Source organism: Cervus canadensis, chromosome 32, assembly GCF_019320065.1.
Source record: "Cervus canadensis isolate Bull #8, Minnesota chromosome 32, ASM1932006v1, whole genome shotgun sequence".
Classification (NCBI taxonomy): Eukaryota; Metazoa; Chordata; class Mammalia; order Artiodactyla; family Cervidae; genus Cervus; species Cervus canadensis.
This window is the reverse complement of record NC_057417.1, coordinates 34402289-34428810: the sequence shown is the minus strand read 5'-3', so window position 1 is coordinate 34428810 and position 26522 is coordinate 34402289. Positions and strand designations below refer to the sequence as shown.

The window sequence follows — 26522 nt, the reverse complement described above, 5'->3', positions numbered from 1 at the left end:
CGAGGCAGAGGCATTCCAGCTCCAGCAGAGCTATTCTGAGGCTCCTGACAGCAGACGCCAGGACTCTCGCTGAAGCTCAAAGTGCTGCTTCAATGGGTCTGAAAGACACGAGATCCAGAGGACTCCCATTTCTAAAATGAATCAAACAGCAACAACCACAAAACTAGTTAACAAGCAAGAAACCTCAAGCTCTCTTCCAAGGTGCTGCTTTCCAGAAGAGAAGCCCACTGGACCCAGAGCCCCAGCCCGGAGAGTGGGTCAGAGGGTCTGTCAGAGGGGTGCCCGGCGGGTGCACTCCCTCCAAGCGGGCTTCTGCAGAAAACACGCACAAGCGGGGACAGGAGACATCACAGAGAAAAGCCAAAGCCCAAACGGAGCACCGCTTTCACGGCTGCAAAGTCACAAGATGTGGTGAGTCAGGGGGTTCTGATAATGTGACCCAGTCACGTAGGGAGGTTGGGGAGGATTCATGTCACTGAAGACTGGCAAAGCCTGGCCCACAGCCCGGGGTGGGGAGAAGCAGCACTCAGCCCTGAGGTCACGCAGGGTGCTGGATACTCCAGAGAAGGAAGCCTGTGACCACTGACCGGTTTTGAGGCCGCAGGAACCAAACTTTAGGGGAAGAAGGCCATCGGTCTCTCAGCACCAAGCCCGCAGCCAGTCCACGCCATCCTGGCCACGTGGTGGACAGTGGCCATCAGACTGCTTCTAAAGCTGCTGTGTCCCAGATGGATGGACAGCAAGTCACTCTTTCCCCGAGAGGTGGCCCAGAACAGATGCGGGCTCAGGCACACACCCAAAGGGCACACGTCTGAAGGCCCACGTGGGGCACTCAGCACAGGGGACCCTCATCAAGCCGCAGCCCGCCCCCGTGACCAACGGCGGTTTCCACATGAGACCAGGTCCTCTGCCCAGCAGCCTGCCTGCCTGCCTGCCTGCTGGGACAAGAGGCCCTAAGGCCTGGGATGCTCTAGGTCGCTGCACATCCACAGGCCTTCCCAGCTCCCGAGACCACAGGGGTCCTGTCTCCCCATAGTCACAGGGAGACCGGCAAGACTAACCGCTGTACTCGCAGCCCGAACCCCACGTCCCCTGGGCCCCTCGCCCTGAGCTACTCTCTCAGCCCCAGGCCTCCTCCGCTGACGGCACTCCCACACTCCTGCCAACAGCCCTCTACCTCGGGCCTTCAATAAATGTGAGCTGAAAGAATAAAAAAAGGCAGTATGCCTTTGCAGAACAGTAACTATTCAAATAAATTCTACCAGAGTTTGAACTCAGAGCACTGGATCAGAAATTTAGTGTTACTGGTTAAATAAATTACAGTCCCCCTATAAAATATATTTAAAAGGTCTAATATATACCAAGGAAATATAATAACTATTTGGAAAATAACTTTTCTAAAACTTAGCATTACAAACATACACTTTAGAATCATATACAAAATTCTTCAAAAGATAAAATAATTCATGATGAATTAATGCATTAGAAACTAATTATAACCACTTATAATGAAATAATCATATATCATTTCTAAATGATGTTTAGCTAAGTATAACAATAAGAATAATTTGCATTGTAAGTCTGGCAAAAATATATTAATAAAAAACTTCCCATCTGAAGTAATAAAGCCTGGTCACTATTCCCAAAAGTTGGCTAAAGCAGGTAATCAATATCCGTATCTCAAACATTTTAACTTAAAATATTACACGTACACAATCATTCTCCAAGCTGCAAACTTTTTCTTCAAATATGGGTCCACTAAACTGAAGTTTCATGTTATATTTTTGTATAAACCACAAATCATAATTCATGATTTTAGCTGTTTCTTTCAAATAGACATCTGCCATGTTCCTAAATCTTGTAACTTTTCTCCTAGTTTTCTATAGTCAGTTCACTGTACTCAACAGCTTCTTTTTAGCAATTTTCCTTTGAGACTTTCCAAAACATTCAACTTTGCTTTCACAAAAACACTGCTTTCTTCACACATTTTTCACCAGACTCTTACAGTATTTAATTAAACTGTGTGATTACAATAACATGTGAAACTGGCAGAGAAGCAGACTCATCTCAGAGAGCCCAGCACCATTCAGGGGGCAGCCCTTCCCAAGCAAGGAAGGGCTGCGACCCCTGGGCAATCTGCCAGGATGAACACATACACAGGGCCGGCTCTGGAGGTGGGAGGAGGGGCGGGGTAGGGTTTTTAACCTGAGGGTGGGTCCAGAGGAGGCCGTGTCTCTACTCTTTAAAGACGTTTCTGTCTGTGGATAATGCCCTTCCAAATGTCCTTTTAAAAAAGTGAGCCTATGTCCCAAGCATTTGCTGTGCTGCAGAACTCTATCAGGACGTTTCAGGGAAAGAATGAGGGGCGCTGGTCAGTTTCGGCAGAGGCACTTAGGTGCACAGCTCTTCCAAGAGCTGTTACCCTACTTTCTGAAAGAATCAGACGCAGCATAGATGGGAGGCCAAGTACAAAAAGCAGATTCCACAAACCACCAAAGCACAGGGAGAAACAGCAAGCAGTTAACACCTCAAATTCCAATTCCACTCCCTCCTCGTTATGCGACCTCTGACAATCATTCACCTCTCCAAACTTCAGGTCCCTCATCAGGAAAATGACTGCAATAATAGTATCCACCACACGCGGCTGTCATGAGAATACTGCATATAAAGCACGTAATGTGGAAGAGCATTATACTGTTATGAATTACAGGCATTATAGAACACATAGCCAAAGTGATATCTGTGTCCAATTAGAAAGCAAAGTGGCAGTTACTGGTTACCAGTATGAATTCACTAAGAATAAGATTTACATAAATTAACATTTCCACCTCTGATTTGCTTATTGTAGTGCAGACTGATGTAGAAATACGTGACACATTATGAGAACATTTATCTATTCCCGGCCTCACTCCAGAGCAGACATGAGGAGATTCTGAACATCTCCAGGCACAGCTCCAAAAGTGCGGACTAACAAGAAGAGCCCAGAGTGCAGACGGCAGGGGCCCTGCTCTAGAGTCAGCAGGTCCTGTCCACGTCCAGCTCTGCCCCTCCCAGGACACAAAACAGGGGTGACCTACGGAGCCCCGGCAGGGGCCTCAGCAGGCATCTGGGACGCCGGCTCGACCCTTTGGGGGCTCCTGTCTCTGCTGGCGGTGAAGCCCTCTAGGACGAGGCCCAACCCCGACCCCACCCAAACTTCACCGACCATCCCAACAGACAACACCCATTAATCTCCAGGTAACATAAAATGAAGCCAGCACCTGCTCAGTCACCGCCAGAGTCCAGACAGCCACTCAGGGGCAGGGGAGAAGGGGCCGGAGTCGGGGGAGCCGGGAGCCTGGCTGTGCGCCCCACCCGAGGAGGGAGGGGACAGGGCCCCTGCAGCCAGCCAGGACCTGCAGACACGCCCAAGGCGCGCCCGCGACCAGCCCGGTGTCTCAGCAGCGAGCTTCTCCGTGGCCGAGGAGGTCCTGGAGCCGGCCCCCAGCGGCAGCACGCGCAGGTCCGGCTTCACCCGGCCGGCCGCTAGCAGCAACTTGGCGGAACTGCTTCAGGGAAGTGAATTACACGGCTCCCCAGACACGTGTAAATAAAATGAAGAAATTTCAAATTTATAGTTGCTGCCTTCGGATTCTTCCTCCCAGCTCAGGCAGGATTAAAAGGACTTCAAAGCAGGCTGGGTTCCAATTAAGCCAGTGTGACCACCCCAGGGACGCTGGAATATTCCTCTGATTAACAAGAGGCGCTCTTTGAACTGTTTGAGCTAAAAAAAGCGCTCAGGACCTTTCAAACAAATGCCATAATTTTCTCTCCCTGTTCCCTCACTCTCTGGAAAAGGTGATCTTTTGCATGCTTTAAACACTGAAAAGGAAAGCCAGATAACGGCCCCAAATACAACTTGAGCCACGAGCTCAGAACAGGGCGGCGGGCAGCGAGCTCAGGGTGCCGTGGCAGGCCGGCCTGCATCACCACAGGTACGTCCACGCCGCCAAGCCGGGGGAGAGGGCAGCAGAAGTGGCTGGTGCGAGCCGACCCAGGGGCCTTCCGCCGGAGCCACAGGCCCACCGTTGCACTCCGTGACGAGGGCATCGACAGAAAGGGGCCCCTGCGGAGCCCCCGGGCACAGGGCAGAACTGCTGCGGTGAGAACCACCGTCACACACTGCAGCCTGCCAAAGAGGGGGACGCGCAGGCCGCGTGCCGGGGGACACAGGACACGGCCGCGTGAGCCTGGGGCGTGGGCAGCCCCGCGGGGGCCAAAGGGGGATGCGCAGGCCGCGTGCCGGGTGACGCAGGACACTGCCGCATGAGCCCGGAGCGTGGGCAGCCCCGCGGGGGCCGGGGCAGCCCAGGACTCGAGGTGGAAGGTGCACGAGGAGGTGACAGGCTGCCCGTGGACGCACGGACTGAGGGGAAACCAAGTCCCGTCTCCCCCAGCCCACGCTGGGCCTCCAGAGGTGTGCAGTCCCTGACACTAATACGCCTGCTGCACACACATCAACGGTTGGGTCAAACCTATCGAGACCATCCATGTTTTATGATCAAGAATAATCTTTGAGATTGCTATAATCAAGAAGGCAAAGCGAAAACCTTGAATGGGCAGAAAAAGATGATTTGGTGCCCTATCTAGCTACCTATGAAGCATACTTGTCTCCTAATCTCTGAGCTATTTTACAAGTTAGTGAGTAGGAAAAAGCAGTTTCCAGGTGGCTCAGTGGTGAAGAATCCACCTGCTCATGAAGGAGCTGTGGGTTCGATCCCTGGGTCAGGAAGAACCTCTGGAGGAGAAATGGCAACCTACTCCAGTATTCTTGCCTGGAGAATCCCATGGACAGAGGAGCCTGGCGGTCACATGGGGCTGCAAAGAGGAGGACCCAACTGAGCACAGAAGCACAAGTAGCAGAAAACCAACAGAGACGCAAATAACCCACGCTCCCAGGAACACCAGCCCCAGCCTGGGGAGCACCGATGCGGCCTGCCCTGTGGAGACTGACAGCCTCCCCACTTTGGCCTCTGAAAATCGATTCCGGTGGTCACTCTTTGATGATAAATACATGGTACTTTGAAATCTCCTTTGGACCAGCTTACTAGTCCTTCATTAATTCTTGAGTTAAATAAAACACGTAACACCTCTAGATGACTAGATAAATATAACCAACAAGACTACTATATTTAAAACTACAAACCATTGCTATGAAAATGAAAGAGAGATATATACCATGAATTGAAAAAGTCATTATCATTAAGATGTCAATCCTCTCCAAACTGACCTATAAATTCAATGAAAAAATCAATACAAATCACAACAAGGTTTTTTTTTGCAGATATTGATGATGTATTTATAAAACATATATAGAAAAACAAAAGAACCTTTAAGAGCTTAATGTTAACAAGGGAAAAATTTAGAAGACTTGCAATACCTTATTTAAGACTTACTATAAACATACAGCAATTGAGAAAGCATAGCACTGGCATGAAGATAGACATGTATCAACATAAGAAAACAGAATGCAGAAACAGACCGCCACATATACATCACATTTACCAACAAAAACAACAGTTCAAAGGGAGCGGGGTAACTTCACCAAATAAACTACTGAAACCTGGCAAAAGCAGAGGAAAGGGGAACCTTAACTCCAGCCTCAGGCTTCACGTGACGTGAACCACACACCAGTACATGAAGAATTAAAGCAAAAAGCTTCTAGAAGAAAACATGAGAAAGTTCATTTCCAACCATGAAATGTGAGAAGACTCCTTAAAGCACAAAAACCACTAACCATAAAAGACAAAAACTGATAAATGGATTTCATCAAAGTTGAGAAGCACCGTTGAGACTTAACGGCTACAGTTAACTTATTACTGATAATTTCCTAACGTGAAAGGTCTGGTGAGGTTTTGTAATAAGAATAACGGGACTGGAGAAGAAACTGTGTTGCTTCTGTGGCACCCAAAACAGAGATATAAAGGCAATCAGAACACTGGACCCCAACCTCTCTGTGGATCACCACTTTCATCAGACTGTTCACAGCCAGGGTGAAGACTTCCCATGCTCGGCAGCTTCTGACTCTGCAGCTCTGCCCACGTCTCCAATAACCGCGTGTCCCCCAGCCCCCTGGGCGCGAACCCACGCCACCTGCACACAGGTCCTTCTTCCTCCCCAGTCCAGAGGTCTGGGGGAGACACCACATCACACCCACCGGAACAACCATGATTTCTTTTTAAACAGTCCAAATTTGGTGAAGTTATGATGCAACAGGAACTCCCATACGACGTGGGCAGGCAAGTAAAGTCATGCAGCCACGCTGGGAGACAGCTGGCACACCAGTGTGCTCTCGGGAGCCGAGCCAAGAGAAGTAACAGCACGCACAGGCACGCACAGACCTGGCCGTGAGAGTGCACAGCAGCTGTATTCACAACAGCCAGCAGCTGGAAACAACCCAAACGTCCAGACAGGGGCTGGATACATGAACTTGGAGACGGTCACACAGTGGACTTCCAGCACCGAAACAGAAGGGACACGGCTGGGACTCAAACGTCAGGTGTCAGGCAGGGGCGGGGGTCGGGGTGAAGCAGCGGGGTGCCGGAGGGGCTCACTCTGAGCCTTACTCAAGGGGCCAGGCAGCCCCCAGCGCCTGCTGCCTCAGTCTCATCTCAGCCCCGGGAGCCCCGGGCGGAACAAGACAGCAATTAAGCAATACACACACATGCCGTTCCATTTGTTTACAACTGAAGAACAGACAAAAACAATCTACAGTTACAGAACCGAGAACAGTGGTTGTCCCTGGGGTAGGAACCGACTGGAAGAGAGAGGAAAATTTCTGAGGCTATGGAAACTTCGTAAACTTCACTGAGGAGCTGACTGACAGGAGACACAATTTCAAAACTTAAAGTCAATCCTTTCATTGTATTATTATCCTCAATTAAACATTTTTAAAGGAATTGAAAAAAAAAGTCCTTTTTTTTAAAGCCACACTGAATGCCACTGTCAAAGGAAGTGAACGAGATGTAGCGACACACAGGTGTCTCTGACATCATCCACTTTTAGATTTCTGGGAACAGAGACCACCTTTAATCCCAGGAAGCTGGTGGGACGGGGGACTCCTGCCCTAACCTGGATCAAGGCAAGAATGTGTCCTCCCACCACTGGCAGGGATCTCCGCTACCACGAGGCCGCCACTCTCTCCAGCAAGCCCATGGCCAGGGGGCAGCAGGTGGGAGACCCAGGTCCCAGGTGGAAAGAGTAGCCGAGAGCCTGGAAGACTCGGGCAGCAAGGAAGATTCAGAGAAGGCAGCACTGTCATCTAAAATAGTCTATCCTGGGCTTCCCTCGTAGCTCAGTGGTGGAGAGTCCGCCAGCCAATGCAGGAGACGTGGGTTTGATTGCTGATCTGGGAAGACCCCACATGCCACGGAGCAACCGGGTCCGGGCGCCACAGCCGCTGAGCCTGTGCTCTGGAGCCCGTGAGCAGCGCCTTCTGAGCCCACGTGCTCCAACTACTGAGGTCCAAGAGCCCTAAAGCCCGGGGTCTGTAACAAGAGAAGCCCCCACAGTGAGAGGCCCACGCTCTGCACCTGGAGGGTGGGCCCCGCTCTCCGCAGCTAGAGAAAAGCCCATGCGGCAACAAAGGCCCAGCACAGACAAAAATGTTAGTTTTTTAATAATTTTTTAAAAAATAAATAAAATAGTCTATACTGAATAGCACCATGATTTAAGATCCACTTTTTATGGGGGAAAAAATATTTTACATGAAAAAAATGACTGACAAATAACAATTATTCAAACTCGGGTATTTGGTAGCCATGTTCTCAAAAATGAGTTGAATTAAGTTTCTCCCTTCAAAGAAAACTAGAGTCCACACAATCCCTTTCAAACCACAGTCACACTTTTGCCGAGACAGAAAAATCCACCCTAAAATTCATATAAAATCTCAAGGGATCCAGAAGAGCCAAAACAATCTTGAAGAAAAAAACAAAGATCAGGTTGGAGACTGATATTGCTGATTTCAAAACTTATTACAAAGCCACAGTAATCAAAACAGAGCGGTCCTGGCATAAAGACAGAACGTAAACCAGTGGAATCGAACAGAAAACCCAGAAATGAACCCCAGCACACATGGTCAAATGATTTCTGCCAAGAGAGGCAAGACTATTAAATGAGGGAAAGGACAGTTTTCAACAAATGCCAGGAAAACTGAGATGAAATCTGGACCCTTACCTAAGACCACAAAAAAAAAAAACCCCTCAAAACAGACCAAAGACCTAAAACCATAAAGCTCGTAGCAGACGACACAGGGGGAAGCTTCCCTGACACTCGATGAGGCGATGATTTCTTGGCTGTGACACCAAAAACACAGACAACAAATGGAAGAACAGATGAGTTGGGCTTCAATCAATGTTAGAAACTTTTGTACAAAGAACATTGTCGGGGGAGTGAAAAGTCAACTCACAGATCAGAGAAAACATCACACCTCTAGTAAGGATCTAGTTAATATCCAGAATACGTGAAGAATCCTCACAAAGCAACGTAAGAAAACAACGCAATTACAAAAGTAGCTTAGGACGTGAATAGACATTTCTCCAAAGAAGACAGACACGTGGCCAAGAAGCCCACGGAAAGATGCTCGACCCTGACTGAAATGGGGACCAGACCCACAGTGGGTAACAACTTCACGTCCGTGGAAATGTCAATGATCAAAACACAACCAAAAAAAAGAAACTGTTGGCAAGAAATTGGAGCCCCTGTGCGCTACTGGGGAATGCAAAATGGTACAGGGAAGGGGGAGGGAAAGGAGGGAGCTCACCCTGAAAAAACAGTTAACAGGACAGTCTACACCTATTAAAGAAACTACGTTTGTAGCAAAAACCTTGCTACAAAGAGAAGTACAGGCCCAGAGATGGCTTTACTGGTAAATCCCATCAAACATTTAATTAAGAAATAATGCCTATTATATATAAACTCTTCTAAGAAAAGAGGAAATCCTTACCAACTCATTTCATGAAGCCAAAATTACCCTGATGCCAAAACCAGATAAAGATATCGTAAGAAAACTATAAAGCAATACTCAAGAAGAGAGAAGCAAAAAAACTTAATGAAATACCAGCATATCAAAAGAACAATATACCATGATCAAGGAGGGGGGGTTTTATCCCTGGAATGCAAGGCTGGTTAAGCACTGGAAAAATCAATTGATATACCAACTACATTAACAGAACACTGAATAAAAACCTCATCATCGTCCCCACAGATGTATAAAAAGCATCTGATAATATTCAAAACTCATTCATAATTCTAAAACAAAAACTGTCAGCAAAGAATAAAATAAAACATCCTTACCCTGAGAAGTAGCATCCCAAGAACCTAAAAGCAACATCACACTTGATGACCAAGTACCAAAGGCTTTCCCTCTAAGATCAGCCACCAGGTGAGGCTCCAGCCTCATCACTTCTATTTAGAAGTGCACTGGAGGAGTCAGCGAGTGCAGCGGGGCAGGAAAGAAGACGTGCAAGATGACTGAGTAGGAGAGTGAATGCGATGGAGCAGATGGAAAGGGGAGACCTGAGCCGCCGGCCTCCCCTCAAGAGGCGGGGAGCGGGGGTCCAGGCCTCCGCCGGGGCCTCTGCAGGCTGGGTGCTCTGCAGCGGCTGTCACGGTCCGATAACCCTCCCTGGGAAAAGAGCCCAGAGACTGAATCAGGGACCACAGTAAGACTCTCCCAAGCGTCGGAGTGCACACATTAAACACTTTCATTCAGAATTTTAGGCTAAAGCATTTGTAAAATTGCTTTCTATAAACACATGAATTTTTCCGTGCCATCACAACTAAAACTGCTCTTTTTAACCATTAGTATAATCCCTTTCTAACTTGGTCCTCCAAATAAACATGCGGTGGAACGCAGCTTCTGACGCAGCTCCAAGGACCCCACCTCCTGGAATTCACCCTCTGCAGCCCTCTCCCGCGGCGTGGACTGGGCTGACGGGCTTGCTTCTGGTGACGTGAGCGTGGCAGAAGCGGGGCAGCTCCTCTGTGACCAGGACACGAGCACGGCTGCCCGCTCTGCACCGATCAGGCAAGGCCAGCCGCCACACGGTCCTGGTGAAGATGCTCCCTGGAGGGTGCCCGCGGCCGGGGAGGGGAGGCCTCAGGCGGACGGCCACCAGGCCCTGAGTCCCGCCCACGTGCGAGTGAGTGAGGAGGCGGAGCCTTGCCCTGGAGCCTCGAGGTGCGTGTGGCCTCCTGAGGGATCCAGAGTCCCACCCAGATTCATGACCCACAGAGACTGGAGACCAGGCCTTAGGGCAGAGTCTGCTGCACGGCAACAGGTTCAACGCGAATACGTTACCTCCCACCTCCTCCAAGACCCCGGGAGGTGGGCAGAACCAGCTCCATCCTGCAGACAGGAGCTCAGTGCAGGAAGCGGCTTCACCAGGGACAGCCTGTAATCTGTCTCCTCCCCACACACTGCCACCCTCTCCATGATGACCTGAAGCAGTTTCTAAGAGGTCAAGTTGAAAACAGACCAGCAAATGTGATCCTGGTGTTTATCAGGCTCCAACGCAGCCCCATATAGAAAGCCTTTAACCCCCAGCCCATTACCAAGACAGAGTGCAAAGCCCCAAGCCTCTGCTCCTAATGGATTCACTCATAAAGCGCCTACAAGACAAGTTCTCCCACTAGGAACCACAGCAAAAAATGAAACACAAGCTCTTTAAAAAGCCTGGACCTTCCCCCACCCCTCCCTGTCGTGTCCAGCCTGGGCCTCCTGCTCAGCTCGGAATCAGTGAGAAACGTGCCCCCCAAGCCCCCAGGGCTTGACTGTAATCCAGACACAGAGACAAGACTGAAGACTATTCCCAAGAAGCCCCAGTGTGTGGAAGAGCCTGGGGACAGGAGGGCCCAGGACACACAGGAGGCCAGAGCGGAGAGCGTGGCGAGGATGGGAGCCGCGGGAGGCTGACAGACAGTGTGGCTGAGACGCAGGCCGCCCGTGCTCCCTCACGCACGGGCACACGCATCGCCTTCAAATACGGCTCCCTGGGCCCAGGCGGTGCTTTTAAAAACTCCATGTTCTCAGTTTCTCTTAAAGCTCTGGACACACACCTTTGCAGGGGGGTCGGCAGCTGGGCCACGGCAGGACTGGCCCAGCAACAGCTCAGTCACCCTGGCTCATGCCTTCTGCCCCGTCACAGGGCCACTCACGCAGTCACCTTCCCGGTACCCACGAAGCACGGACCGCCAATGGAAACAGAACCGAGGGAAGGGCAAGGCCACGAGGCAGCAGGAGTGACGGTCTCCCTCGTGGACGGAGCACCTGAAGGTCAGGATGGCTAGGGGGTCTGCCGGCCACACAGTCGTTAGGAAGTCCACAGAGGCGGTGTGGCTCCAGACGTGGCGCGGGAAATGGCCCTCCCGGAAGGCGGTGTCTCTCAAAGGATGAGGAGTGGCCCTCCGGAGGCCCCACGCCTATTCCAGGCGGTCACAGAGAGCAGTTTATCCTCACTTTATTAATAACACCCCTGTAACAGAGAATTAGGATGAAGGCAGCTTATTCATTACAAATCCGTACTTGGGGCTGAAAGGGGGGCCCCCCGAGACTACAATCATTATCCCCTCCTCCCACGCTCCTCCTCCAAGATAACAGCTTTGAATCCAAGAGCCACAGAAAGGCTATCAACTATGAAACTGGTAGATTAGTAAAGGGCGGAATGAAAATGAGACTGAGTGCAGAGTCATTGGGCACTGATTCGCCAAGGCATAAAGTTGAAAACAAACCCTTCCTGAGGAAGTGGGGAAGAAAGGTAGCTTTTCTCCCCACCTGCCTCTACTCCGACACTAACGTCAAGCCCCAAGGAAACGACAGAAAGGATGTCATTAATAAATTTATTTCAACTTTCTTTTCAATGGTGCTGAGAAGTATATGCAAATCCATCCATAATTAGGTTTAAAAATTCCATTTCATGGAATAATCAGACTTCAAAAAACTCAATTTTAGTTTTAATCAGATTTTAACAAGGATATTAAGTCCATTTCGTTTAGAAAAAGGAAAACTGTGAATTTAACACAAAATGTATTCAAGCTTAGCCCTGGGAGATAATTAAATAAAATTAATTTGGCAAGGGTTGTCAGTAAATGGAAGTACTCGGAGCCGTGTTCACGCTCTTGATGGAAACAAAAGCAACTCCTTCCTGTCCAGACAGAGGGAGCGGCGGCCGGCTCCACAGTCAGGGTCAGGGCCCAGGGGGCCTAGGAAGGTGTTGACGGGAGAGCCCCGGACGCCACTGCAGGGCCTGGGTCTGTCCTTTCCCTCCCGAAGCTGGACTCCAGGTCCACCCAACAGGCTCACCCGCCCAGCCACCGAGGAGTGAGACAAAGTCCGGTCCAAGTCTGACAGGCCGGCTTCCCCACCCCGGGCCAGGCAGGGCCAATCCCCCTCGGCCCCCACAACAAGGCAAAACCGAGCTGAGTGCCGGAGCAGGGATGGCGCTTGGCGGTCTCGGCTACCTCTCCGGTTGGGCATCTGCCCCACCCAACTGCTCAACGAGCGTCTGCTGGATGGAGCGGACATGACCCGGGAACTCGGCTACCAGGAAGAGGGAAGACAGGAAGGAGGCCGCCCGCACCCTGCCATGGGCCCTGGGAGTGAGCCGACCAGGGCTTGCTCCAGAGCTCTGACCTGGAGGCGCCCCATCCTGCAGCCATCTCCCGCCCTGAGCGAGAGCTCGGGCCCTGGGTCAGAGGCCGGCCGGGCAGGTGCTGTCCCCGGGACGCAGGAGCCCGAACCTGCACCAGGTCCTCTTGCAATGACTGCCCCAAACAAGGTCACCTTGGGGCCAGAGTCTCCCAAACCGGAGAAGAGGAAAGAAAGTCCTCCCACGGTGCTGCATGAGCAGGAAGCCAAATGGAAGACAGAAGCTGCAGGAAAGCAGCAAGCAGGACTCTGGGCCAGTTCTTCAAACCCAACGGCCCGGACTGGACCTTAAGGCAGCGCCCAGCACTCTGTGCCCTTCGGGTCAAACCCAGCTGCCACCAGATTAAACAAGAGTTCTCCTAGAACAGGCCACACCCACTCACTCACAGACCATGCGGCAGCTTTCCCACTGGGTAACCCACAGTTATGTTTTGTCCTGGACCACCTTAGTTTAAGCATGAAGAGTCCCACATCCCAGGCCAAAACGGAGGGCTGGTCACCCTATCCTGTGCTGCAAAGACAGAGCTAAATACTTACTACAGAGACTTCACAGACCACAAAGCCTTACATGTTTACTACTTGGCCCTTTACAGAAAGAAAGAAAAAAAATTGCCAGCCACTGCTATAAATCCACCATCACAGGTACTGACTGTATAACTGTGAAAACTCTAGTCTACTAACTGGATAAGACAAGAGAAAGTACATTCTGTTACCAAGTCTGCATTTGAAGACTCACACTTTGATAACTTAGTAGTGACCCCTAGGAACATCTCCAGCGCTGCAACCAAGCTCTAGTAAACAATAAGAAACGCCCCAACTGAGGGAAACACCAGCGGCAGCTTCCGGGGACTCTCTTCCCAACTAAGTCCAGCAGGAAAAGCCCAACCTCCCACGGGCAGACCCGGAGAGACTGTGGCTCTAGTTCCAGACAGCTACAGTAAAGCGAACGCTGCAAAAAGCACGTCCCATGAACTCCTTGGTTTCCCAGTGAATGTCAGTCATATTCAGACCACGGTGCAGTCTGTTAAGTGTGCATCACATCTAAAACCAGTGCACCTGCCTCCATGAAAAAATAATGTTGTTGGATAAATGGTGCCAAAAGACTTGCTTGACACAGGGTTTCCACAAACCTTCAACTTGTAAAAACGCAGTACCTGCAACGCACAGTGAAGCGATGCACGATAAAACGAGGTGCGCCCGTCAGAGAAGGCAGGAAACGAGCTCTGAGGACAGGAGCCTGTGCCAAACCCACCCGCAGCTTACCCAGCCCAAAGAAGCATGACGTGACTTCTGTCACGACAGCCTAACAGGAGGCTCCTGAGTGCAGTCAACTCTAGTGACACAGAACAGGCAGAACCAGGAAGAGCCAGTGGGAGACGGAACGCTGTCTCAATGTCCTCCACACAGACCCACAAGCCGTCGAGAAGCAAACCTCAGCACTCTGAAGAGACTGAATGAGGGAGAAGCTTCCGGCCCTGCTGTGGGAGGGCTGTCTGGTTCCACGAAACTGAAGAGCAGTTTGCACATAATAAAAAATGGCCACCCTTCTAACTCAGCCACCTTCACGAGCAAGACAGGACTGTGCTGCGGCCTCAGAACTTAACCACTCCTCTCCCAAGCGACCACAGTCTTCCTTCACCCCGCGCCCCAGAGAGGTCAGCCTGAGCAAAGGCAGAGGTCGGTCACCCCCATCCCCACCCCAGCTCGCAGGCTCTCAGGACGTCCGAGCCCAAGTGCACTGGGAGCCGTCAGGTCTGAAAGAGCTGCTATCAGCCATGGGCTTCCTGCCCGCGATGGGCTGAGCACCGCCTGGGCCAAACGGGTGGGCAGCTCCCCAACAGAAGCCTGAGTGCCAGCAGCAGGCGGACAGGCTCCAGCTGCAGGCACCATGTGGCCAGCCAGATGGGCCGAGGTCACGCAGGCCGAGCCCCCCCGCCAGGCCAGGCCCAGCCAAGCAGCCCCACAAAGGCCCCACAGACACGGGGCGACCTTGGCCAGCGAGCCCTCCCGTCGTCTGGCCCCTCCTCTGCCGAGCGGAGGGAGCAGCAGCCGCCGCGTCCACAGCACTGGGGGAAGGGCGAGCAGGGGGCGCGTGCGCGGGCGTGGAGAGCCCCCAGCAGCTCTCCTTGGAGGAGCCGCTGTCAGCACGTGAGGCCCCGCTCTAAAGACCCTCTTCAGAGCGAAGACTATCTTCAAACAGACAAGCTTCGGGGCCTCGTCAGCCTCCAACTTCCAGACCAGAGAAAATGCCTGGTCTTCTACCCACCAGTATCGTGAAAGTCCAGCAAAGCTGCAGCTGAGGTTCGTCTCCAACTCGGCTGAATGCTCCCTGAAAATGCTGCCGTCTCTGCGTCCTCTACACAGACCCAGCTTCAGCTCACCGGGTCCAGAGGCCCCCCTCCAGTGTCTCTGTTACAAGTCTCTGTCCATCCTGTGAGCACAGAGCTGCAGCGTGAGACTCAGACCCGCGATGAGCAGCAAACAGCAGGTCCTCAACTTAGAGTGCGAGAAAGGAACACCAGCCTGCCTTTCCCCAGAATCACCGCTCTCTCAACAGATGACAGACGGGTCAGGAGGACGGGCACCAACCCAAAGGAAAACCAGAAGGACAGATGGAGAGAAACTGGCCTTGGCCAGGAGACACCTTCACGAGTTCCCAGACCTCCAGGCAGGAGAGCTGCCCCCTCAAGTGTCCACTACAACAGGACTAACAGAATCCTCTGCTTGGGGGTAGACGTCTCAGCAAACCCTACGGGGTGCCCTCACCCGGTGGGAAACACCCCCGGTCCTCCTGGCGCGGCGGGGCTCGGGAGGCTGCTGTGCCTCAGACAGCAGCCGAGACCTCCACTGGGGGGGCCCAGCCAAGGACTGAGGCCGCTCTTGGTGACAGCGGGGAGGAGAGGGGCCCACCTGTCAACAGCAGGAGGAAGCCCAAACTCCACAGTGTGACCCAAACCCCTTCAGGATGCGATCCCTGCCACCCCCACGCACCCACGCTAGAACCGCCTGGGACGAGCGACTCCTGAGCGCCCCCAGTCTCCGGCTGTATGCGGGTGCACACACCACTTCCCAGAGCAGGCTGGGGACGTCCCGTATCGGCTGTAACAGACCCCAGGCTGCCCACAAGCCCGCTCCTGCAGCCACAGCCCAGGGTCAGGAAGGAAGGAAGCCGACTACGAGGCTGGGCAGGCCGTGCCGCCAGACTGAGCCCAGCACTGCCTCTCGGGAGCCTCGGCTCGGGCCCCTCTCCTCCCCTCCCCACAGGAAGCCTCAGGTTTTCAACCAAGCCAAGCACCTCAGGCACCAGCTGCCAGCGGCCCCCCGAGGTCGCGGGAAGCACTGGCCCGCAGGCCCCACCCCGTCAGGGACCGAGCGCACAGGGGTCTGCCCGCCCCTCTGGTCAGCTGGACACCCGCCCCCAGGTCGCTGAGGACAACGCGGGCGGAGCAGGGGTGCTGTTTCGGGGTTTCGTTCGTTTAGCTCCAACTCCTCGAAGCCTCGCAGGAAAGGGGAGTTTTCAGCAGAGACCCCTGTGGCGCCCACCCGCAGCTCCCCGCAGGACCCGCATGGGCTCAGAAGCGTTCATGTGTGTGCAGGGGGCTCCCCTCATTGGCGAGGCAGAGGGGGCCAGGCCACACTCTCCCTGCAGCCCCGGGGATGCCACCCGTGAGGTCAGGGACACGGGGATGCGTCAAGGTCTGCTCATCAAACTGCAGGGGCGGGGAAGTCAGGGCAGGGTGAAAGAAAGAAGTTGACAGCAACTTCCAACAACTTTTATTGGAGAAACCTCCAAACCTGTCCAGGGCCCACCTGGCAGTGTGACGACCCTCCCGGGCCGCCCAGGTCCTGCCGTCTGGTTTCGTTCGACCCTCCGCCCCAACCTCATTTCCGCTCACCTGCTTTGCAGCGTGCGTTTCCCCTCAGAACTTGCCCTGAACACCGCCCCGCCTCCCCCGACAGGGCGCTGGCCCCACCAGGGACACACGACGTCCCACCTCCCTAGCAGGTGCCCCCAGTCCCCTCCCAAACAGCCCTCAACGTCAACTTCAGGCAACTGCCAGGCTGGGTGTTCTCGTTTTCTGTGGGGTGTTTTCCAGGCTTAAGATTAGTTCTGCGTGTCCGGGAACAACTCTAAACCGCCAGCAGCCTGCCTTCCTCCACTGGCGTCGCTCCCCTGCGCACGTCTCGGATGAAGCCTCATGAGAGAGGACCAGCTGAAAGCCAGCCCCACCCGACTCAGCTCAGCCCAGCGCCCTGGGCCCCTCTCGCCCCGACAGCCTCCGTGTGGTAGGCTGCACTCAGGACACGCAGAGGCCCCAACACCTGCGGTCACGGCCGCTGTGAGGCCGGGGGTCAGCATGCACCCGTGAGGGCGCCAGCGCCAGCATGAGCACACGCCGAGCGTCCCATCCCCTGACGCAGGGTCGTGGAGAACCTCCCAGACGCTGGGTCATGGAGAACCTCCCAGGCACGGGGTCATGGAGAACCTCCCAGGCACCGCCAGGGGCCCCAGGCCACCAAGCAGCCACCTGGGGCGGGTGGCGGGGCCCAGGCATCACTCGGACGCGTCCCACCCTCCTGCTGATCGCGGCCTCTACTGACAGGCCCGCACACAGGAACACCTCTGCGCGTTCATGCAGCCGACCTGAGTCCCCTGTCGGGCTGGAGAGGGAAGATGCCCCACAGGACAGTGACTGCTCTCCATGCGGCTCCACATGAGCCAAGTGAAGAGGGGATGGTATCTCCCAAGTCTCTCTGGCATCTTCTACTCCCAGTCAGAGTGAAAACAGAACAGGAAGGAAGCCTGCCAGGCACATCTGTGCCCTCTCCCCCCAAGCCCCAGGGGGCGCCGGGGTCTGTGCCAAGACAGCGGGGCCTGCTGCTCTCTCCTCAGAGCGCCACCCCCCCCCAGGCAGCTGAGCGCTCCACCGTCTGACGGCCAGGCCCGCCCTCCAGGCGAGCCCCATTGCTGCCTGAGTGACAGCCTGCTCTCAGACCCTGGGGCCCAGACCAGAAGCTGGCCACCCTGCACCCCCAAACATTCAGTATCCCCAAGAGCACAATACAGAAACGCCTTCCAAAGGCACACTGCAGCACTGAGGTCTGGAGCGCGTGGTCTTCAGCGGGGGCAACACTCGGAGTCTGGAGTGCTGGACACAAACCGTGGGCCACAGCCCCAGCCCCATGCCAGGGACGGTCCCCGAGACAAACGCTCTGCCGCCTGCGCTCAGCAGCCACCTCCTGCCAGACCCTAGAGCAGGAGCCCAGGCACAGTCCCGGGGCGAGAGCCCAGCTCCCCCCGAGGACACCGTGCCACAGTCTGCAGACAGTCAGCCCTCGACGGCCCACGAGCTGGGGAGGACAGCCAGTCTCCCTCTCGGTCCCCCAAGCCGAGGGGCTGCCCGGAGTCCTGCCTGGGGCTGCCTCACTGGTGACCGTCTCAGGGGCCAAGAAGGGAAGGAAGACACAGCTGTTCCTTCTCGGATGCCCCGGTCACGGCACCGTGAAGAGCAAGCCTCCACGTGCCCCCTACAGGCGTGGGCCCATCACAGCACAGCCCGTGGCACCCAGGGGGGCTGCCCACTGCCCCCAGGCCGGCCGCACCCCAGCTCCCTGGGATGGAGACATGAGGACAGATGATCAGCCCAAGGGCCAGCCCGGGCCAGGAGAGGGGCCGACACGGGACGTGCCTGACAGGCCCAGAAACACAAAGGACCTTAGAGCAGAGGCCCCCCCAAAGGGGACAGAGAGACTCATCCCCACAGCACCAAACCCCCAAGACACACGGGCAGAGGGGGCCAGGGACCAGAGCCCTGCCCGGGGCCGAGGGCCCCCAGGGAGGGCCGCCCGCTCAGGACAACCACCACCCACCGCCCGGGCACACCCAAGACAGGCCAGGGAAGGACCTTGCGGTCCCGCCACCGGGAGACTCGGGGCAGTGACTGCAACTCCAGAGGGTGCTACCCGCCTCCCCCGCCGACTCTCCAGCAGCACCCGCTCTGGTTCCACCGCCACCTGCGCCCGGGACACTTTCTGTTGCTCCACCTCCCTCCTGATCCGCAGGACACTCCCATCGCCAAGGGACATGTCCCCTCAGAGAGTTCACCCAAGGCAACAGCCAGAGCCTGCGTGCTGCTGCGGCTGGCACACAGTGGGTCCAGCACCCAGCACGTGCGGAGCTGGCCGGATGCCATCCACCCCCCGGTGGGGCCCGGGCGGTATGTCCCAGCTCCACGTGCGGCCTCAGCTGGAACGAGAACAGGACTCCGGATGACGTGGAGCTCGGGAGCCTGCAGGACTTCAGAGGACAGGAGGAGGCAGCGCTGGAGAAAAGTCAGGGAGCAGGTCCATCAGCAGCCCCCCAGGAGCCCTGGGCTCAGGGGCCTCTTGTTTAAACCATCATTTCACTTCCCTTCTACGGTCGTGAACCTGTTCTCTGCATGCAACTCAGGAGCAAGGGCCCTGCCTCAAAGCCTGCCTGCTTCAGGGGCTCAAGAGCCACCACCTGGATCCCTCACCACTGACAAAGGCCAGGCCACTCCTAGAGCCCATCCCTGGCCTCCAGCTGGTCTTGGAGAATCCGAGCCAGGTCCCCAGGCGGCCAGCCACCCATGGGAAGGGGGCACCAGGCTCCAGGCGGGGAAGGCTGGGCACCGCCTGACCCTGGACTCGGGCCTGAGGGGGAGCTGCACGGGAGGAGACTTCCAGCTTCTGACACAAACAACAGCGGCCGTGGGAGAGGTCGACGGGGCATGTGGCTGCCTGCAGCTGACCCCCAGGAGGCCCCGGAAGACTGCACAGGCCTGTCCTCACTCAGAGCTGACAAGCCAAGTTTCCTGGGGAAAGCCCAGGTGCACATGCCAACTGAAACACCTCTCACTGTTCCTAGACGCTCCCCCGCCCCGCCCCGCCCCGCCCAGAGACACAGGCCTTGCGAAGGTGGCTCTCTAAGGCGGGCAGGCCCTCGGGGATGCTCCAGAGGGAGTGTGCAGCCTCCAGCCCCTCCTCACGTTCTGTCCTCTCAGGACACCCCCACTCTGCCCAGGGACCTTGGTTCCCATGGCGGGGGGTTGGGGGGGGCCTGGGTCTTCCCGCAGCCCCAGGAAGCCCACGGGCGGGACTGGCCCTCAGCAAGCCTCTGCCAGGGCCGAGCCCCTGGGACACCTCAGCTGCCTCCGCTTCCCCCCAGAGCAAGTTCCTGGGAACCCAGCACAGCCTGACCTGGTCTAAGCCCTCTTACTGCCTGGCTTCAGATCGTCGCTTCACATGAATTTAAAAGGAGGCACAGAAGGAGAAGAGCCGTATCTACAAAGATGGGAGAAAAGCCCCCAGAGTGCTTCAAGAGCCAAGTGAGAGGCAGAGAAGCACAGGTCCGCTTGCTCCCCCAAGCAAGGCTGCTGCTCAGCCTGGGGGAGCACACACAGGGACGACCCCCCAGAAGAGCCAGGAAGAGCTGCCTCTGGAGAGCACTCCTCTCCCACGTTCCCTGCGGCGCGGCAGAGCCCAGAGCCAGGGAGATGGGGCCGTGCCCAGCTGGGTCTCCATCAGAGCTTCCCGGCCGGCCCAGACCCCACGGGAACAGAGCAGCTTCTCTTCCCACTGGGGCTGAGCGACCTGTCAGGGTCTGTCCACACCTTGCTGCACAAGCCCGGCAGGCGGACGCTGGGCCAGACGCTGCCGGCTCGCATGTGAAGGCCTCAGCAGGGAGCGGGAGGCCCCCCTGGGCTGCGGCTGAGAGGATGAGCGCTGTCAGGACGCTCTCTGCTACACTTGTTCTTCGGGTCCCGCCGGGCGCGCAGCGCACAGCGCCAGGGCCCTGCCACAGCAGCCAAGCGCCAAAGGACGCCCCACCCAAGTCACAGCAAGCCGCAGAGCTGCCGAACAAGGCTGTCGCGATGTCAGCACTTATCACCAAACATTCACGAAACGCGCCGCCGATCCGGGCACGGAGGCTCCAAAGGCGGAGGCTCCTGGGTCACAAGTCTGAAGCCTGGGGATGACCAGAACAGAAAACTCAACTTCCAAGGCTGACAGAGGCTGAGAACTCAGCCACCCACAGTGAGTAAACCCACGGGAACAGCTGCTGTCGGCCTCCACAGGCAGGTGAGGCTCTGGGATCGGTTCTGAAGCTCCCGGCCTCTGCTTGCACCCTCTCAGGGAGGAAGCCCACAGCTCTGGGGCTGCAAGGGCCTGGGAGCTAACACCTCACAGATGCACAGGCCTGAGGGTGAGGGCGAATCAAACATGGTTCAACACCCTCTGCAGACTAGGATTCTTGAGAACAGTTGGGAACGCGTCAGAGAATGAATGACCCAAGAATAAATAGGAACTCGGCAGAGACTAGGGAGGCATCAGTTTTCAAGACCAGAAGGGGCCCAGCTCACAAGCACCCAGAAGGCCTAAGCTTTCTCTTTCCATCTTCTCTCCAACTTCTAAAGAAAGCCACACCAAGAGCAATTAAAACAACCAAGACAGCCAACAATTCAGCCACGTCCCCGGGCGCCCACAGCACTTCCTGTATTGATCAGCCCAGCACCCAGGTAATTAGAAATCAGGAACACAGTCACCAGGGTAATAACAGTGTCCAAGCTGGTCAATAGGATCCGTTCTCAGGAGGAGATTATGCACGCCCCGTGCCGTCCTCCTAATTGGCCTCACACATCAGGGGAACGGTACCCAGGCCTTGTCACCTGGCCAGCCTACAAATGCTTCTGGGAAACGTCCAGATCAGCACTCGTCAGCTCCCAGCCTCGCTCCAGATGATGGGTCAGCAGTTTCGGGGCCGCAGCTGCCAGGCTTCAGAGCCAACAAGCCCGCCCAGCCTTCTGTGTCCCTGGTGCCAGCACCCCCCGTGCCCGCCACCCGGCACACCTGCGCTGACACGGGCAGGTACTGTGCCCTGCCCGCCTGACGGAAACCAGGCCAGACTCGGGCACAGAGGGTGCAGGCAGGGCCACAGCGCGGCGGCTCCCGGCCACAGGCAGGCTGCGTCCTCTGTGAAACGAGAGGGGCTCACAGGCGTGCCGCGCCTGTTCAGCGAGGATCCCCCATGAGAGGAGCGGCTAAGACGCTTCTAAAAGCCCGGCCGCTGCACTCCTGCTCCCCTCCACTGTGCCTCCACTTTCCATCTCTGTCAGAACCTTTGAACACACGCGGCCCCGGGCGACCGACGACGCTCTCACGCTGTGACAGAAAGGTCAGGTACACGCTCGGAGGGCAATTCGGTCAAACACATGTATCTTTTAAGGTAAAAAACTACTGCTAAGAATTTGTCCAACCAAAAAAACACTGCTTACTGGTGGGGAAAATAACCCCACTGGAGACAACCTGACGGCCATCAGCAGGGGAACCAGGCCCATCAGAATCCACCCACACCATGGACACCACGGAGATCCTGACAATTCAGGCAGCCATCTGTGTCGGCGCACAAATACTGTCAGAAACTGACTGAAAAAAAGCAAGCCTGCAGGGTGACGGTACAGAGTGAGCACCTCTTGGGAGCAGAGCAGGGAATACAGAAAGAGCTTATGTGACAAAGGAAGCATTTTTCCCCTATTTTTTACATTCTGCGCCCACTACACTCACGTGGTGATCACTCCACGAGAGGGATGAGCCCCACCATTACGCTGCCTTAAACTTGTATGGCGCTGTTTGTTGGTGATACTGAAATAAAACTGGAGGAAAAATAAGCTCATGCGCACACACAGCATTTCTAGAAAATCGCATAGGAATTTACCAGCTCTTGCCCAGAAAGACAGACGAGGGTGAGACCGTGTCACCCAGCTGCGCTGCGCTGGGGGCAGCCCTCAATCCTGCTCCGAGAACGGCAGCCCTGGGCGCAACCAGAGCACCAGGTGCCGGCCCCAGGCAGCCACACAGGGCAAGTCTGGAGGGCCGCCGGGAGGAGGTGAGGTGGGGGGGGACCACGTCCACCTGCCTCCTCCGGGGTTTACATGAAGCTGCCTGACCTTCTGCAGCCCACACCTGGCTTCGCGGCGACACTCCTGCAGCACTGGCTCCAAGTCCCCAGGACCCAGACAAACGGAAAGCAGCCCGTGGGCCTCAGACAGACCCAAGGAATGGGCTCGCTCCCAGAATGAAGGCTTTACACAGCACCCCGTGCACTCCTGGCTCCGGGTCAGGCAGGCGCCCGCTGCACCACCCCGTCCCCAGGCTGGGAGCGGGCTTTCACTGGGACCTGGACTTGCGCTCTGTGCTAACGACATCGAGCAGTTTTCATGTCTTTATTCACCACACATCTTCTCAAAGTTATCTGTTCAAAGCCTTTCACCCATTCTTTAAAATCTGGTTATCTTATCAATTTCAAACAATTTTACTCTGCATTTTGGATAAAAGTTCTCAGTCAGACACACATATCACAAATATTTTCCCACACTCCACGTTTTGCCTTATTTTTTTCTTAACAGTGTTTTTTGAAAGCAAAAGTTTTTAATTTTGATGAAGTCTAACTTACCAATTTTTTTCCATGTATGTCTTGCTTTTTGTGTCCTAAGAACTCTTTACCAAACCCATGTTCCAGGAGTGTGTTTTTACCCTTAAGTCCATGCCCCGCTGAACTATTCTGTGGACAGTCTGAGGTGCCCATGTATGTCGAGACTCCCTGCTGTCCCAGCACCATCTGCTGAAAGACTCTCTCCCACTGAATTACCTTGTCACCTTTGACCGAAACCAACCGACTATGAGTTTTTAGAGTATTCCTGAGCATTCTATCCTGCCCCACTGATTTACTCCACACTGTGACCACCCCTCCTGATTAACACTGCTCACAGGGAGCTTGCAGTCAACCTCTGGAGGCCCTCTGACACGTTCTTCTCCCAAAGCTTGACAGCCAGTCCAGAGAAATTTTAGAATCAGCTTGTCAATTTCTCCCAGAAAAGCCTCCTGGGGCTGACTGGGACTGCGCAGAACCTATGAATCCTCCACAACACGGAGGAAGGCGGTATCTGCCTGCGCCGACCTGCACTGCGACCAGTCTGCGTTCTCTCAGCCGCTTCTGTTTCCAGCGCGCGGATCCCACAAACACCGCTTGTTAAGTGAATCCCTGAGTGCTTCACAGACACTTCACAGGGTGTCCCCGTTCAGCACCTTCAAATCACCGGCCAGCCCAGACTGCTGAGCAAAGAGGCTCAGCGCCTCGCAGACCTTCAGCGCCTTCACTCCCTCCGGCCAACCCGCAAGGCCCTGGGACAAGGACGCCAGAGGCGCCCGCCCTCCTCACCCCGGGGCCCCCAGTGCACAGGCCCCACCGCCCCATGCACGGCATTCCCTCACACCCTCCAAGTCCTGAGGCCAACCTGCCCCCGGCTCACATGACCCGTGTGCTGGAGACGAGGGTCAGACAAGGCCAAGAGTGGACGAGCTTGTCTGGTGGATAAGGACACTCGGCTCGACAGGCTTCCCAACAGGTCTGCACTGGCGGGCCCACCAGCCCACTCTACTCCTCCCAGCCGCTATCTCTGGGTCCTCGGGATTGAACAAATCTCAAAACAGGAAGAGGGTGGCCAGTGTCATGCTGGGTGGACCCTTCGCCGTTCCTAACCTCTGCGAGGCCGCGGAGGACCTGAGAGAAGCCACAGCCCACCCAGAAGAGAGCCCACAGGGAGGACCCTCGGCCTGAAGCAGCAGGAGCTCGGACTCCAGGCTGAGCGCGCCTCGCAGAGGCGAGCTGACAGCAGGGTGGCTGTGGGACGGTCAGCAGTGGCCGCCTGGCCACCCAAAGGCAGGCGAGAGCTGACAGACCGCAGGCCCTGGTCTCAGCAGCCAGCTCAGGCCGGCAGAGCGCGGGCCGGTGGAGCCGCAGGCGGCAGGTGCCAAGGCCGCAGGGAGCCAGGATCACGGGGGGCGGTGCCACCTAGTGGTGGCAGCTCTCAGAAGCCCAAGGAGCCTGGGCAGCGGCCAGAGCCCGGGGTCATGGCAGGCCCCAAAGGAGCAGACTGTGCCCGTGCTGTGACCTAAAGACCCAAATGCCTCCGAGGCCCTCAAACTGCTGCTACCAGCACGGCTGCTGGACTCCAGCGTCGACCGTCCACCAGAGCCAGCTGACCAGGCTTCAGAGACGTGGGTCCCCGGACCAGTCTGCAGAATCTCATGTCTCCACACACCCACTCGCAAACCTGTGCTTTTGAGGGGAGATAACAAGTTTTGTCAGATTCTCAAGAGCATGACCCTGTGGTGAGAAGCCCACATTCCAGAAAACTCTTCCATTTACAGATGTGAAAACAAAAGCATAAGAGACCCCACATGGGGTCAGACAGACGACTAGACAGTTTAACAGGGTCAGGCGCTCAAACCCAGCAGCTGGTATCCCAGGCACAAGAGGGCACAAGAAAGCAGCCACGAACTTCCTCCTCTGACGAGAGCCTCCCTGGGAGCGGGCGGGAAGCTCACGAGCCCAGAGAACAGCAGAAATTGCAGACAGGAGGCCCCACTGGGCCAGCCCACGTGAGCGGGCTCTGCAGGTGGAGGTCCGGACGGAACCGCAGCCTGGCCTGTCCTCTGAGACTCAGCGAGGCAGAGAGAAGAGACAGGGCATTTCAAGTGACAAGCACCTGGACCCCACAGCGCGGTGGAACTGGCAGGTCCCGGAGCAGCAGTCAGAGGGTGTGACTACAGGACAGCCCCTCGCAGTCTTGGCTCAGTTTCCAAGAGCAACAGGAGAGGCAGAGAAAAGAACCCGTCTTCAGCTCATACAAGCAAACAAACGGAAGGCTCCTTAACCACCGCAGGACCCGGGAGCCAAGGACTGATCCTAAACCATCAACCTCCCAGCCCTGCGCCTGGCGCAGAGTCAGTCTGTGTGGGCCGAGACGGGGTCCAGGGCCTGAGGGCCAGCGGCAGAGCAACCCCAGAAGGGGCGGGGGGGCCCCAGCAGGCCAGGCGGAGGGGCGTGGGAAGACGCCCGCCAAGAGCCAGCCCTCGGCATCCGGCAGCCCCGCCCACCACTCACCTGTGGGGTCAGGCTGCTGCAGAGGCCTGACGGCAAACAACCCACCGTTACCGCTTTCCTATTCCGCCCCTGAAGACTCAGTGTGTTTCAATTGCTACAACCACCTAAAAGAAATTACTTCTCAACAAAACAACTACTTCCTCAGTAAAAACAAACATGGTCCTTTCAGAAAGGCCAATACCTCTGGGCCAGTACCTGCTGGCCCTCAAGAGCATCCTCGGCAGGGAGCGTCGCCCAGCTCCATCGCTTTGAGCCTCAGCAGCCGCAGGCAGGGCCTCTGCCAGAGGTACCTGGGGTGCAGGCTCGCTCACCAAGGGTGCTGCCCGTGAAGACAGAAGGCAGTGATCGCAGCTCTGGCACCCTCCGCCTACCTGATGCTCAAGCCGGTGGCCTGGTCCAGCCTCTCCCAGCTCTGCAGCTTCGTCAAGAGCCTCTGAAAAGACAGGGAGGGAGACCCCTCAGAGCTCTGTGCCAGCGCCTCCACCCAGGGGCGCATGGGCCTGCTGTCCCATCACGCACACGCGACCCAGACAGGACAGCGTCACAGGAAACGGACGGTCACGGTGACATCACGGCCCCAGTCCTCCACAACCACCTGCCCTCATCTCCAAAACACGACGTGCTCCCAGGCTGCCTCCCAATTGCTGAAGCCACACTGAGTGCTCAGCACTTCATCCACACTGGCCCGTAATGGGAAGGCTCCCGGCAGGCTGGAAGGACTGTGGGCTGGATGCCGAGAGGACCTCACAGGTCCTGCAGTAAAACAGCCTGTGCCCCAGGAAGCAGGCCCCGGCCCCCACAGCCTCCTCTGTCCTCCCAGTGCTCCTCAGGATGCTCAGCCCCAATCCTGCCCCCAAAATACACACACAC

General features: G+C 55.8%; 1 protein-coding gene across 1 annotated transcript in view; it reads right to left on the bottom strand.

Annotated features, from left to right (window-relative positions):
• The window catches only part of MAD1L1 (mitotic arrest deficient 1 like 1), a 233028-nt gene that overhangs the window by 190738 nt on the left and 15768 nt on the right, over window positions 1–26522 (bottom strand). Inside the window, exon 9 of the mRNA XM_043456237.1 lies at window positions 26024–26085. Coding sequence (XP_043312172.1) covers window positions 26024–26085 — 62 coding nt within the window. The remainder of the gene's footprint in view (window positions 1–26023; window positions 26086–26522) is intronic.